The 15,672-nt window shown below is 35.0% G+C and overlaps 1 protein-coding gene across 1 annotated transcript in view; it reads right to left on the minus strand.

The window, feature by feature from the left end:
* Positions 1-3,064: 3,064 nt before the first annotated feature.
* Positions 3,065-15,672, minus strand: part of LOC132286551 (vacuolar cation/proton exchanger 2-like) — a 38,820-nt gene continuing 26,212 nt past the window's right edge. The window contains exons 8-11 of the mRNA XM_059788900.1: positions 5,160-5,264; positions 5,024-5,077; positions 4,669-4,785; positions 3,065-3,363 (exon numbers count right to left, since the gene is read on the minus strand). Of these exons, the coding sequence (XP_059644883.1) occupies positions 3,250-3,363; positions 4,669-4,785; positions 5,024-5,077; positions 5,160-5,264 (390 nt within the window). The 3' untranslated portion in view covers positions 3,065-3,249. The remainder of the gene's footprint in view (positions 3,364-4,668; positions 4,786-5,023; positions 5,078-5,159; positions 5,265-15,672) is intronic.

Consider the following 15,672-nt stretch of genomic DNA (forward strand, 5'->3'; position numbering starts at 1 on the left):
TATTGCATTCTTAAAGAAAGGTTTGGTGTTTTGTAGTTTTAAGCAATATCATTCCTAAAAATATGTAGCATCCAATTAAATATTATTATATATAAAACTGAACTTTGTAAAGGAAGGATGATGTATTCATATTCTTCTTTATTTTCATACATAACAAGAAAATTCGTTCCTTTTTTTTTTATTTTTTATCCACATATCTTTCTTTTTTCCTTCCAAACTCAACATCCCTTCTTCCTCTCAATTTTAATATGCGTTTCAATAATTTTCTCTTTACTCTTTATCTATGCAACACACTCCTTCCCCTCAAATTTTCTCCCTGATCTGTTTTCCGGCTAAAATGGGTGGATTTACTATTTTTTTCTTTGGCTAGATATATGGTGTATGTCATTTTTTGTTGTTTTTGACTTGGTCCGATCTTTTCCACTTGATTTGATTTTGTGCAGGTTTGGGTGGTTTTTTCTCTGTTGGAGGCGTCTTGTGAATGTAACTTTTAAAGTTGTGATAGCCAGGCCTTTAGGTCACTCTTATTGTTACTTTTCTCCTTTGGTGATTTTCGTTCTTGAGCTTTGACTATGTTCTCAACAAATTTGGAACTTATTTTTCAATTTTTTTTTTTGTTTTGCTCTATGCCTTTACAATGATATAAAAAATAAAATAAATATAATTAAATTAAACAATATTCTAAGTTACATAAGTTTTAAATTCTATAAATATCCTCTATAAATTATTATATTATAAATATTATTCAATATAATGGTAAAAATAATTAAAACTCTATACGAATATAGTAAATCATAAATTTATTCTTTTCTCTTCTATTCGATCCAAAAAAAAATTAATAATAATAAAAAAATAAAAAATACCACACAATCGCTTCCCTAAATGTCACATCCATCTTCTCTCCCTTCCATTTAATTTTTTTTTTAAAGATGAGTCCTGGATCAATTTAAAACAATAATATTTTACATACTCCTTTATTTTTATTTTTTTCCCCGGATTTTTTTACACTCTTCATCAATCAAACTAACGTTTAAATCCTCATTTCGCAATCCTGTTTGGGATGGGTCAAGACCCTTTTAAGATGCATTCACCACGTGGTTGCCGACATGGGTTTTGTTTCATTGCTTTGCAAATATCCGACAATTTATTGAAATTGAGCTGATGAATTTGGAATAACCTTATCAAATTGAAATCCAGATAATGATTGGTTGTTTTATCATGGACTTATTACTATGTATACTGCCGAGTCCTTTTCATGGGCCAACATTATGAATTTTTGGACACCGCAATTTTGTTTTCAACTGTCCCACCATAATTTGGATGGTTTGGAGTATCCAAATATATTCACTATATTGATCAGTTATGGTCGGCTTGACCCGAGTTGGGTTTGGGCTTTTACCAAATTTCGAACAGGCCGGCCCTTACTAAAAGATCCAACACTACCTCACCTCAATATATCTTTGGAACTCGATTCGAAAATTGGTCTACAAAAATAAAAACAATATACTACGTACATAAATTGATAAATATACACCAGATATAATAGCATATATTAAGCTAGAATGGAATCCTCAGAAATTTAATAGAATTACTTTTCAGCCTAAGAAGTTGTGCATCATAAAAACTTGATCCGAGATTATGAAGTAAAATAAAATCAATAGGTTTGTTTTCCCCTAAAATCAATAGGTTGATAAATACAATTTTAAAATAATGGATGACAATGCATTAGATTTATTAATTAATAAAATTATTTGGTATCAATTTGTATAGTGATAGTCATTCACTTCTTCCTCAACTTTTTTAATTAGAAGGAAAAGTTAATAAACATGCTTTCACAAAAGTGAATTGCAGAGCCAAATAAAAAATTATATTTTTTAAAGTGTGTGATAAAGATGAAATGATATTATTATTTGTATTCTATGTTAAAACATTGCAGTAAATTAAATGTTGTTGTGGTTAAATTTATGCAGTACACGTGCTAATTATTTTAGACTCTTGAATGATTTGCAAATTCAAAATACACGTAATAGTCCGTTTTTTATATTCGGTTCACAGAATCACAATCACCAGGTCAATCTGGGTTGATTTTATTATGTCAGTATAACAATATTTGTCGCTGCTAGCTAGCATTTTGTTTGTTCTACTTTATGTCTTTCCACGGAAAGAAAAAGATGAAATGTTTCTATCACAGATCCACAATGGATACAAAATCTCTATAGAAGTGTGAGAGAATATATGCTGACTTTGCCTTTTTTCATGTTTAACTTTGTCATGATGGAGAGAGTCATTTGCCTAATTTTAGATAGACTACCTGCAGAGGTTGGTTTTAAATCCACTCTTACAATGTGTGCACAAACACACAGTAGAATTTAACCCAAAATACAAGCATAGATAATGCAGAAAGAGAACACTGCTACTCCAATAGGAAATGGTCTGTTCCAACTTCCAATCCAATAGGAAATGAATAGTACATGGCCCATATTGGTTGTTTGGTCCTCTTCACAACTGTTATTGAATAAAGATTTTTTATATGCACATATGATGAATTATTATGGTTGCAAAGTTTAGGGCTGAACAGAGTTCTGTTTTTATATTTTACTTCAATTCTGTTGTTTTTAAATTCAAAATCTAAGCTGAAGATTGTGTTGTTTTTTTCCCAGTTTTCTTAAAGCCATAAGAAATGATTTCATGTGTTTCGCTGGAAATGGAGAAAAAGGGGTGGACTAGGGTGTCAACGAAGCTTACAAGTTCTCTTTCAAGATTTGTAATGTTTTTGATTAGGTGTTCAAATATTTAGTTCACCAAAGAAATGGACAAAACTTTGTGTCAGAAAATAATACACTCTATTTAAAAGTTATTCGACTCTGGTCAGAAGTGGTTCAATTATCCTTCCATGGGGATAAGTTTCTAATGTACATGAAATTGCCTCATCTCTCACGGCAGTGAATGTCTTTTCTTCTTTAACCTTAAAATCTCATAGCTTCAGATTAAGTAATTCAAGGTTGTCACAGAAATCTCATAGTCAATCCATGGAGGTTGGATAAACAAATTTTGTTTTCCTAGCTCTTTGGTACTATTGTTGACCCTTTAAAAGACATGTGATGATGGCATTCCTCATCCGAATGAAATAGTTTGTGAATCCAATAATTGTCTTTTTCCCCCAAATGACTTTTAAGTAGAAAAGCAATTACACAAAATGTAAACAGTATAGTTGTAAATAAAAGTTCCATATTTTTCGATGTGTCAAAACTAAGTTTGTTGAGACTCACCATCTGAATGGTCAACATGTACAAAGAAACTGGCAGCAACAATGAGATAGCACAGAATAAGCATCAAACCTTTGAAATAGTTTGACGTCCCTTCCTGCAAAAAGTGAACATTAAGTCATATACTGAAAAGCAACATTTTATGCATGCTGCGTCTAGATAATCAGGGACATACTGGTCTACCTACACTTTCAACTCACATGAAGTTTTGTGCAGGGAACTACAAGAACACATCGAAGTTAAAGGAGAGCAGGTATCACTTTGGGCTTTGTTTATTACTGCATGATGATTTTATTGAAAAAGACAGAAGTTGCAGTATTTTATTCCACTCAAGATTGGGTCCTTCTTAACAGTTTGGCATTTGTAGACACACTATGCCAAACAGTGTTTCCAAAAAGCTTAGGTCAAAAGCAGCAGTTGTCTCAGGTTTATGTAAACTGCATATCCATTCAGGGAAAAAAAAAAAAAAAAAATGTAAACTGCATACTGAAATTCGGGTACACCCAAGCTACCTAGATTTAGTTGAGAATTGATTGAATATGGTTTTGGACAGAGAACAAGGGCTTACGGGGTTGTTTCCAAGGTTTTCTGTGTAGTTTTAAGTACAAAGAAAGCAGGAAATCTCTATTATAAAAGAAACACCAATCACAGTCTTGCTTGAAATTATCAATTCAACATCAACAAACTCCAAAAAACTTCTTACAAGCCCTCGAGACTAGGAAATCGTAATTAAAATAAATTTTATACTTAAAAATCAAATTAATCTCAAATCTTAGTTAAAAGTAACAAAAGTAACCTTAAAAGGAAAAACAACCAAATTACTTCACAGCTAAAGTATCACAACACTACATGCTATAGCAACGTTCACTTGTTAAATTTACTTGTCTACTTTAATGTTAAAAACTATACCACGAATGAAGCTCAATAAATATGGCTTGAACTTTGAATAATGTATCAACTAGAACAACCTAAAATAAAACATGTTGAACCAAGAAGGCTTCTTAACGTTCCACCTGCAGCCATTCGGTATAGTATAGATTTCTTTGCCTGTCATATTCGTCCAGCAAATTTATAAATATAGCATCAGGAATGCCATTTCATTATGTATATATTTTTACCGTAGTAACCAAAAGCTGTTTCAATTTTCAACTCAACTCTAGAAAGTCCCGTCCCAACTATCAATTAATAGCTACATAAATCATGTTCACCAATCTGCTCTACCCAATAATGCAACCCTATCTTTATTTACAATATCAACCAACGTAAGTTTTGTCTTCCCTTAAATAGTTTAAGCTCTCTGAAATATGCACATGGTGGTACGCATATGATGAGTTTTATAAGAGCTGGATATAAGCAACAGGATACATATTCAGGTATGTATTTAATTAAATAGATAACAAACCTGCAGCATAAATGCCACCACTAACACTGTGATAAAGAGTGTAGCTGTCTCAAAGAGGTGAAAGTTCAAATCCAATGCTTCTCCCGTAATCCAACCAACAACCACACAGAAGGGAATCTGCATTTATCAACCCCACAAAATTCTTAACCCACTAACCTTAAGCAAAATGCAGAAATGTTGCTATCTAACTGTAACAGAAGTGATGGAGAATCACTGTATACCTGCCCGCAAAAAACTAAATTAAACATTAAACTAGAGAGAATTTGGGGAAACAATTCAAAGAAAATGTGGCAACATGACCTTTTCAAACATCAAAAATTAGCATCAAGAATTGAATTAAATTTCCAAGTCTTACCACAAACATTAATATACGTGTAGATGATCCTATCGCAACTCCTATTGTGATGTCCTATAGAAGAAGACAGGTAAATTAACTGACTCAACACAATTACACAAGCAAGAAATAGCAGTTCTGACTTTCAAGCACTCACGAGCTTGTCCTTCATGGAAAACATGATTGCACTAGCATTTTCTACAATTGGAAGAATGATGACGCTTATAAAAGCCACAGGCAAGTTCCATGAGTCAGATGCTCCCTGAAAAGATACAGCAACATCATCAAACCAACAATTGTTCGTATCAAACCACAAAACATATTACTTTACAAAACATATTACTACAAAAGCATATCAACATAAAAGAGCATAACAATTAAAATTTTCGAAAATGTTTCTAAACTTGAAAATACGGAGAATCCTTGCTCTCAAATTCAGCGCTTCATATAGTAATGGAGGTTGCACATGAAGCCTATGCTCCAACATGGTCTGAAGCCAGTTGGTGAACTTTGAAATTCAGGCAAACTTGCCAGTTGGCAAACCATGAAATTCAGGCAAACTTGCCAGTGAGGCCAATATGAGGCCCATATCTGAAAGCTAAAATAATTTAGCACAGAGCTCAAGCTAGCCAAAGGATGGCCCTAAAACAAGCCTAGGCAAAAATAATATTTTCTAAAACATTCACTTTTTTAGCCTATTTGGATGCCCACATTCACAATTTGCACTCCACTTTAATGTAGAAGGCAATCATCTTTATTGTAAACATATAGGAAAATTGGAAACTTCATATTTCTTCATATGTGGCCACTTTCAGGTTTCCTTGACAATGGCAAATTTTAAATTTCAGACATCTTTTTTCAAGTATTTGTTAGGTCAATAGGACTTAGGTTCACAAATTTCGTGAAAAAATGAGAGTGTAATTTTCGATTTCAGTTTGTTCATATTTTTCAAAAGTTAGTTAGTTGGGTTACCCAATCCAAAGTAAACTCAACTATCAATTCTGCACTCACCAAATTAGGGTTCATACTAATACATTCTTAGCATTATTGATTATTAGGGTTTTTGACAAATATGTTTTGATCCTAAAAAGGAGTTTCAAATGAATCAAAGTTGCTTTAAATCAAAATTCCTAAAAATCAGATGTAGAGGGAGTTCAAATATTGATCGAAACATCAATGGACCCTCACTAGATTAGGTTTGATTGCTCAAACCTACATTTGATCGATCCAATTATCACGACCTGCCCCCCCTATGTATATATTGTCCGCTTTGTTAGTTATAATCTAATCACGATACCAAATGCATGGGCGTATAATTTGCAAATTGTTGCCCAAATTTGTTTCTCAGACATGAGGTTTCTTTTTCAATGTAATATAATAGAATATCAACACACTGAAATTTATAATCTAAAAACAATGCCAAAGTATTAAGAGGAAAAAGAGAAGGAAAAAAAAAAAAAAAAAAAAACTACCTGAATTTCTTCAAGTAGCCAAAACAAATTTAAGATTGTTGCAGACATCCATTCACCAAATGTACATTCTTTAACAATATAAAACAGAACTTATAGGAATTGGTTGTGCATTATATAATATAAATTCAATGAATTTATTCCGAAAACTTTTTACCAAATGCTAAAATATTAATGCTGAGTTATAAACAATAAAAAAAGTGCATAGACCCATGTTTAAACATTGTCTGATGCATAGAAATTTCACAAGAACATCTCCAATCCAAATTATATGGCCATTGAAGGTACAATTTCATTATCCAGAATGAGTCATTGATTACCAAGAAGATATTATTTTATAAATGGCTAATTTCGGTAACAAAACAAGTCATAGTCGAGTTGTAATTTCAGTTACCATATCAGGATCGACATTGACTATGGAATATGGAAGGTTGTTCAAAAGAAGAAAATACTGTTGATCATCGAAAAGGAAAGAACAACACATTAGGAAGTCGTTTCCCACTTAGGACACAAATATCTATAAGGTATATTTTCAGAGTAATCAAAATACAGAAAATCCAAGTTCAAGTTGGATTCTGTCAAGTGCGAACCGGTACCTGAATTTGGGAACCGGTTCAAAAAGCTGATATTCGAGAAATTCCATTCTGTCCTTTGGAAACCGGTACCAAGATTCTCCTACCGGTATTACTGTTGTTTCAGTTTATGGAAACTTAGTCCTGATCAGTTTTGAACTTCCTATTTGGTTTAAAAGTTTACCAAAAGTCCTATGCACGAAATTTCCTTTATTTTCCGAAGGAATATGACTTTGAAACTCAATATAAACCTTGTCAGACACATAAGTTTATTCACGACTTTTGTTCTACAACTTCATTATTTTTAAAAAGCCTTAGGAAGATTATTTTTGCAAAAAATCAAAATTGATTTATCTGTCATCTTTCTAAAACACGTACACATAAACATATAGTGAGTTTAGAGTTGTGGTGTTCAAAATCCTGATCGTGATCATACTGTTGCATCTACATCGATCAGATAAAAGTATATCTACTTCTACATCGAATTCAGACGATTGAAGAACAGAAGTAAAAGCGATTACACTTTGAAAGGGTTGGAGCATTTGAGGAGTGTTATCTGATCTACCTATTACTCTTCTACAGATATCAAGCATAAGTCTGAGGTCAAGTTGCTGTTGGACGAGGAGTCGCAAAGCCAGAGGATTGTCAGCAATTGGTGTTTGGTAGAACGATAAGGTGTGCGCCAGAGTCAAAGTTCAATGTACTTTGTTTCAAACATAGTGTGTGGTGTCTTTCATTTTTTCGATTTTCCTAGTATTTTTTCGCACTCATGTATTTGTTTATTTTATCGTCGGGTTCCGCAATATTTTCTTTGTTGTGATTATTTTATTTTGTATGCCATTCATAATTTGTATAAGGGATAGTATGGACTTTTGTTATGGTAATGGCATGATGGGGTTTTAGTAATGTTGGGGGGTTGTTTTAGTACTTTTGCAAGGTCATGCTTTGACCAAGCCTTTGCTTGACACCGTGCACTACACTTGGCAACTTTTTCTCATGCAAAGGACACATATACACTAAGTGACAACATTCCACTAACCCCTACAGACCCATTTTCGGTAGCTAGTCTCAGTTTCTTCTTCCCTCTTTTTTTTCTTTCTTTCTTCTCATTTCCTACTCCATTGAAGCTCTCTTTGGAGCTTGGTTTTGAGGGCCTTCTTGTGGAATTTTGGAGCAACCCTTGGAAGAGAAAATGACCATAAAGGAGAGAGTTTTCCATTGATACAAGAATTAAATCCATTCCTTAACCACTGTTTTTCAAAACTTGTCTTGAAATAAGGAGCTTTGGTTGTACTACAAAGGAACATTTTTGTTCTTTATCTTTTCTCAATTGTTGGTGATTTTAGACAATCAATCAGTGGCTTTTGGCTGGGTTTTAGCTCTTGTAGAGGTAGGAGTTGTTCTAACCCTCACAACCTTTATTTCTAGTGAATTAATTTCTTTAAATTGAACCTCTTTTCAAGCATGCTAAGTGTGATTCAAAAACTGAAATTTCTAACTTTTGTCATGGTGTGTAGCATGTACTAGAAATTGAATTTTTGTTTCTTTAATATTGGCTATATCATATGTGTTAAAACTGAAAATTAGTACTTATAATAGTTGTAATGTTCTTACTACAAAACTGAAAATTTCATGCCCAGTGTACCTTAAATTTTGGGACTGTTTTGTGTGATTAGAAATCTGAAATTTGAGCTTATGTAATGATGGTGTATTATGTGCTCAAAACTGAAATTAGACATGTTTAATAGTATATATGCAAGTGTATGAAGTTCTTGAATTGTTATATGTTTACTATGTTCAATTTGCCATGTAAGTTATGTGGAGTTGATGACAATGTGAATGAGTTTATTACATGAAAGCTACCTTGATAATTTTCTGCTAGAAACATGGTTTATTGGACTGAGTTTTTATGTAGAAATGCTACAATATTATGACATTGAAAAACATGTAATCATTCATGCATTACATTGGGTATCAAATGGGGCAAAAGCTGAATTTTTGGAAGGACGAAAATTTGATTTTTGGGAAAATGTTTTGAAAGATTGTTTGTGAAAACCGGACAACAAGGAGTTACCTTGTGTCCATGCCGTTAATGGGACCTAGAAAGGATGTAGGGAGCTTGCCTTGCGTGTGGTTGAGTTACTAGGCCCCAAATGACGCTAAGGAGTTACCTTAGGTCAAGGATAGTTAGCCAATCCTCCTCTCGTGGCGTCAGGGAGTTACCTTGGGCCGGGTTACATTAACGATTTGACGATTGAGGCATTGGATGAAATTTTGGAAATGGGGAGTGGCATTGACATTTTATTCGCATTGCATTTCATTTCATTCATAGAATTGCATTGTAGAATGATTGTATCTCCCGACAAACATGATCCCTTTTACTTATAGCTATTCTTTGTGTAAATTCATAAAAGTATTAAGGAGTGCGTTTTAGGCAACTACTATTGAGCCATTGCGCTCACTCCATCATTCTTATATTTTTTTTCCAGGACACGGAAAAGAGGTAGGCGAGGACCTCCCTCCACAAACCTAGATTGACTCAGACTTGCCTTCGTGACATCTTTTGTTTTGTATCAATGTATATGTTGTAATTATGTAAAAGTCATGTGAATGTTAAAGTTGTATTTTTAGTACACTTTCCTCAACGACATGTAATTAATGAACTCTAAGGACTTATGTTTTGGGATATATATATTCGGGGAAAATTATGAATGTGCGTTTATAGCTTTTCAATTTCATTATTCATGTACAATGTGATTACATAAAGGTAGGCTGTGAAATGTATGTTGAGACAGGTGTGGAAGACTCGGGATAACTTAGTAGCCAATGGGATATGTTCGCCTTTCCTGTTCATTGGTATGTTCGCATGCCAGGACTCAGGTTTGGGGTGTTACAAAGGTGGTATCAGAGCGAGGTTCGAAAACCATTAGGACGACGGGTAGAGGCCTACCTAGGGTTGTGTGGGAAGCCATTTGCATTGTCTATGTGATTACTTGTTAATGTGTTTTGTTATTTGACAAGCATGCTTGATTGTTTCCTTGCTTACATGCTTCTGTGTTTATGCCAATGTGCTTAATTGTTTAATGATGTGCAAGCATGCCTACTTATTTATGTGGCTACGTGTTTACTTGTTGAATGTAGCATTGCTTATGCATGCTACGTGTTTAATGTCCTTTCTTTAGTCATTCTTAGACAGTCAATATTGTCATTATTTTTTTATCCGTGTTTTCGTTTTATAGTGTAATGCCACCGCGAAAGGAACCAAAGGGAGTTGGCCCTAGGCCGACAAGAGGTGATGTTGGTGAAAGCTCTAGTTCCTATCCCGCGGAGCCAGTTGAAAAGGATACACTTCTTAGGGACTTGATTTCCCCTAAAGGTGTCTCCACACGAAGGGACAATGTTGAAACACCCGTTGAAGCGGGTAAAACTGAGCTGGCACTGAACCGTTTGCTACAGAGTGCCTTGAGGGCTACAATTGCTACTTTTTCGCAACCGGTAGTTCAAGTAAAGAAGACGCCAGCACAGAAGCGTCTTAAGTTAATTGCAGGGTTTTCTAGGTTGATGCCAGTGATGTTTGAAGGTGGTGCAGATCCAATGGTAGCAGACGACTACATGGATCAAGTAGAAACCTATTTGACTTCTATGGATGTAACGGATGATCATGTGAAAATCATCCTAGCCACTTACAAGTTTTCAAAGGATACTAAGCTTTGGTGGAAGTCAGTCACTAATCAGCACAAAGTTGAGGACATGTGTAATACCCCTAATGTTAGAAAGGATAGTTTTGGTATTTTAATTAATGATTTTAGATTTTATTTCATTTTTATGGAATTATGTGTTTATTTGCTTAATTGACTAATTGTGTATTTGTTTAAGTTAATTGTTTAATTGTACTTGTTTATTTGTCTTAAATTAATTGTTTAATTGTACTTATTTATTTATTTTTTTAATTACTTGTTTAATTGTTATTTAATTTACTTACTAATTGGTGTTTTAAATGACGCGTGTTTTTAATGGCTTGTATGCCTTAGTTAGTTTATATTTATATGGTCGTGTATATAGTTTAGGTTTAGGGTTTTTCTTTTATGAAGATTGATTAGCCGACTTATTATTTAATGGGAATTAAAAATAGGTTTAATAAAGGCCTATATATATAGAACAGTATACGTCTGTTAGGGTTGAAAAACCCTATTCACGTAATAGTTCTTGAGAGGAAAAAACAGAGGCACGTAATGTAGTCTTGAGAGGAAAAACAGAGAGGAGCTTGAGGAAACTGTGAGGACCAGTTAGGATTTCGACCGTGGATTAAAGGTCGTATCAAGGAGGAAGGAAGAGATGGCTTGTGGGATTGAAACCGAACAATACGAGGTTTACCAGTAGTCGGCAGTCGTCGGAGAATTTAGAGACGACGTTGAAAGGTTTCAAACCGAAACCTAAAGGCAAGTTTTATTCTATCTCCTTCCCGTAAACTTGTGTTCTGTGCATTCTATACAGTCACCAGGAATCTAATTTAATTTTAAAACGGATATTTATGCATGATAGATAGACTGATAACTGTTTTACGTTTTTGTAACTGAAATTGCTTCTCTTGCATAAATTGTTTCGATTAGGTTTTAAACTTTTGTAAATTAATTCATAATGGAATGTGAGGAGTTTTTAGGGCTGTTTGGATTAACATTGGACCCTAAAAAGTTTTAAAACAATTGGGACAGAGACTTGGAACTTCGCCGGAAGCGAAAAAGAAGAACATAGGCAGAGAAGAGGGGTTCTCAGGGAGAGAGCCGGCTCCCTAGTGGAGGGAGCCGGCTCCCATTATGAGAAAGCCAGCTCTCCAGCCAGCTCCCTTGGTTGATGCACTCTTACAGGTGTTTTTTTGACGGTTTTTGGTTCTAGGGGCTTGAATGTGATTTCTAGAAAATGAAGGGGGGTTTTAAATGTTTAAAATTAACCTGATTAAACCTTAAGATAGTTAGTATGTGCTAGTGTGCTAATATTAAGGGGAATCATGAATTTTTAAAGATAAATATGCATGCTGTCAAGTAAGGAGGAAGGCTTAGTTTCTAGTTTGTTGAGCAAACTAAATGAACTGGTATAAGAGTTATGTTTTGGACTTTATATAAATGATATATATATAATTTAATGAAGGCCAGGAATGTTGGTTTATACTGTGTTAATGGACTCTATGAAATTTAATAATAATTTACATGTTGTCACGGAATATGGAAGTTTTATTGCTAGTGATTGTTTTAGCAAATTGAACGGACTGATAGGAATGTATTTTTTGGATTTGAGTGTATGTGCTTAGTTTAAACTTCTGAGTATCATTATATCATGTTTTGGATTCATAATTAAGGATTAAATAGACATCATAAAATTTATATAATAATTTGCTTGCTGTTAAGGATTGTGGAAGGTTTAAATTGGTAGTCTTGTTTAGTAAATTTAATGGACTAGTATGAAAGGATTTTTTTGGAATTTTGGTATAATATGCTCAGTTAATACTTCTGATTATCATTATAACATGCTATGGATTTTAAATTGATGAACGATTATAATTTCTGTTTTGTCAATTGGATGGATATAGATAGTTTAAATTGTGTATCTTTACTCTAGCAATTTAAACGGAGGTTCTATGATTATAATCATGTATTGGATGCATGATATGATCTTGTCTATATTTGATTTCTATTATGTTTGTTTTTGGATGTACTTGATGTTCAGCTGAGTGTGCATCATTTATGGATTATATGCATTATATGCACCGGTATGGGACGGTGGCATATTAGGGATGGATTAGATCAAAAAGCTAAATCTTACCTATTCATGCATACAGAATGGATTAACTAAAATAGTTAAATCCTACATGGATGCATGTCCTATCAACTAAAATAGTTGAACGATATATCAGATGTTTGTTTATTTTTCTGTATTAGGAAGGATTTATATATACACTTATGGTACCGTGATATGAGCTTGAGTCTCAAGATCATGGTTATGGTGCGTATATCGCAAATGATGAGTAACTAGATATAGCTAATGTTCCCTGGTAGGTCTAGGGCACATGCACACCGTAATGTGTGATTTACATGTTACCTTCTACCTATAGTGTGTATTTATACCTATATGAACTATTTTAGTTATTGCCAAGCTATCTAGGATGTATCTGCGTATCGAGTTTATGTATGGATTATAGTAGGATGGAACTTGCATGTGGGCCTGACCCACTCTTATTTTTTAGGTGTTCGTCAGTACCAGGCTTAGAGCTTGATCGTGGTAAAGCAGATACAGTCACTCACTTTTCTAACTACGTAGGACTTCCTTTCATGTTATAGTTTGGATGTTGGTTCTGTAATTTATGTTCATTTGGAATTATTAGGGGTCCATTGGATGGATTCTAGAGTTGTACGAATTGGAAAGATTAAATTGTAGTTATCTATTCTTTTGGAGGATTTTCATATTTAGAATTCTTTTCAGCTTACTATTTTATTTTAATTCTTTTGTATTCCTGCTTGTTTACATATTGATTGTATGATATCCCTCGGATCTGTGCTCGGACTTGATCACCCGTGGCTCTAGAATCGAGGGGTATCACAACATGAGTTGGGAAATGTTTAAGGAGTTATTCTATGAGAAATATTTTTCCATCACCAAAAGGTTGGGCTAAGGAAGAAGTTTGATGATCTCATTCAAGGCAATATGTCAGTGAGAGAATACGAAAAAAAGTTCACCTCTCTTTCTTGTTTTGCTCCTGAGTTAGTGAGAAATGAAGCTGACAAGACTCGGAAGTTTGTTTCTGGTCTCCCTTACCAAATGAGGCCGTTAATGACGGCCCATTATTTCAAGGTCTACTCAGAGGTAGTGGAAAGGGCATTGATACTTGAGGTGAAAGCCAAGGATATAAATGCAGGGAATGAACAATGGAAACAAAAGAGGAATGCCGGATCATATTCATAGGGGCCTTCATAGAAAAGGAACAGGGGTGGTTCATCTCAGTTTCAGGGGTAGCAGTCTGCACGATCCGCTCCTACTACTCTTATGCCAGCTGGGTCAGATAAGAGTAGGGTTATTTGTTATCAGTGTCAGCAGCCTGGACATTACAAGTCTAAATGTCCTATGAACTCGTCTACAGTTTCCGCAGCACCAAGAGCTTATTATGGTTTTGGCCAGCAGGGCCATAGGGTGAAGAATTGTTCGAATCAGGGAGCTGGCACAGGTAGTGGTAGAGGGTCACAGTAGAGATTGTCATAGTCTGCTACAGCTCAGTCAGATTTTAGATCGCCACTACCACCGCAGCCTACCATGTCTTCTCAGGGATCACGGCCAGTCAAGAGGGATGCTCCTACTATGTCAGCGCAACAGTCAGGTGTTCAGATTGGTAGTTCTCAGGCACAGACACTATAGGAATGTGTCTTTGCACTTACTCAGGCCGATGCATCTTTTGGACCATCAGTTCTCTGAGGTATCTTTCCAGTGTTTGGTTCTTGGGCCCGTGTTTTGTTTGACTCTGGTGCATCTTATTCTTTCATATCATCATCATTTGCATTTACATCGGGGTTAGAGGTTAGTTTCATGGAGCGGGCGTTGTGTGTTGATACGCCAGTTGGGGTTTTAGTGTCCATGAGCCGAGTTGTGAGGGATTGTTCTATTGTGATAGCCGGATGGACTTTTGTGTTTAACCTCATCCTCCTTGAGATGACTGGTTTTGATGTCATTCTCGGGATGGATTGGTTAGCTTCATTTCATGCTACGATTGATTACTTCAGAGGACGAGTCTCAGTTTGCACACCTGAGGGTGATTGTTTCTTCTTTGTGGGAGATCGGGATGATTTTCACACTTCGGCATGTTATGGGATTCGTGGATGGGGTCATTGTGATTACTTCTTGGCTAGTTACCTAGCTGAAGAAGATGATATTATGAGGGTTGTGTATCCAATAGTTGTATGTGACTTCTTGGATGTTTTTCCAAATAATTTGTTGGACTTACCCTCTAGAAAAGAGGTTGAGTTTGTTATTGACTTGATGCCGGATACCGCGCCAATTTCTATAGCACCGTATTGTATGCACCAGCTGAATTGGAGGAGTTAAAGAAGCAGCTTGATGATTTGAGGTTGAAGGGTTTTATTCGACCTAGTGTTTTACCGTGGGGAGCACCGATCTTATTTACTAAGAAAAAAGACGGTTCTTTGAGGTTGTGCATTAATTATCAGAAACTGAATCATGTCACTATCAAGAACAAGTATCTTTAATTTGCCGCGGATTGATGATTTATTTGACCAGTTGAGGGGATCTGGTTACTTTTCTAAGATTGATTTGAGATCTGGTTACTATCAGTTGTGAGTTCGGGATGAGGACATTTCGAAGACAACTTTCCGTACACGGTATGGCCATTATAAGTTCCTCGTGATGCCTTTTGGTTTGACTAATACACCAGCGACATTCATAGACTTGATGCACCATGTCTTCCACAACTATCTAGACCAGTTTGTGATAGTATTTGTGGATGACATTCTTGTTTATTCACGATCTCGGGAGGAGCACGAGATCCATTTGAGGACAGTGTTGCAGATTTTGAGATAGCACCGTTTGTATGCCAAATATACGAAATGTGAATTTTGGGTATAAGAGGTGA

This window comes from Cornus florida, unplaced genomic scaffold (assembly GCF_030987335.1).
Source record: "Cornus florida cultivar Cherokee Brave unplaced genomic scaffold, ASM3098733v1 CherokeeBrave_3.0.0_Hap2_Chr11, whole genome shotgun sequence".
NCBI lineage: Eukaryota > Viridiplantae > Streptophyta > Magnoliopsida > Cornales > Cornaceae > Cornus > Cornus florida.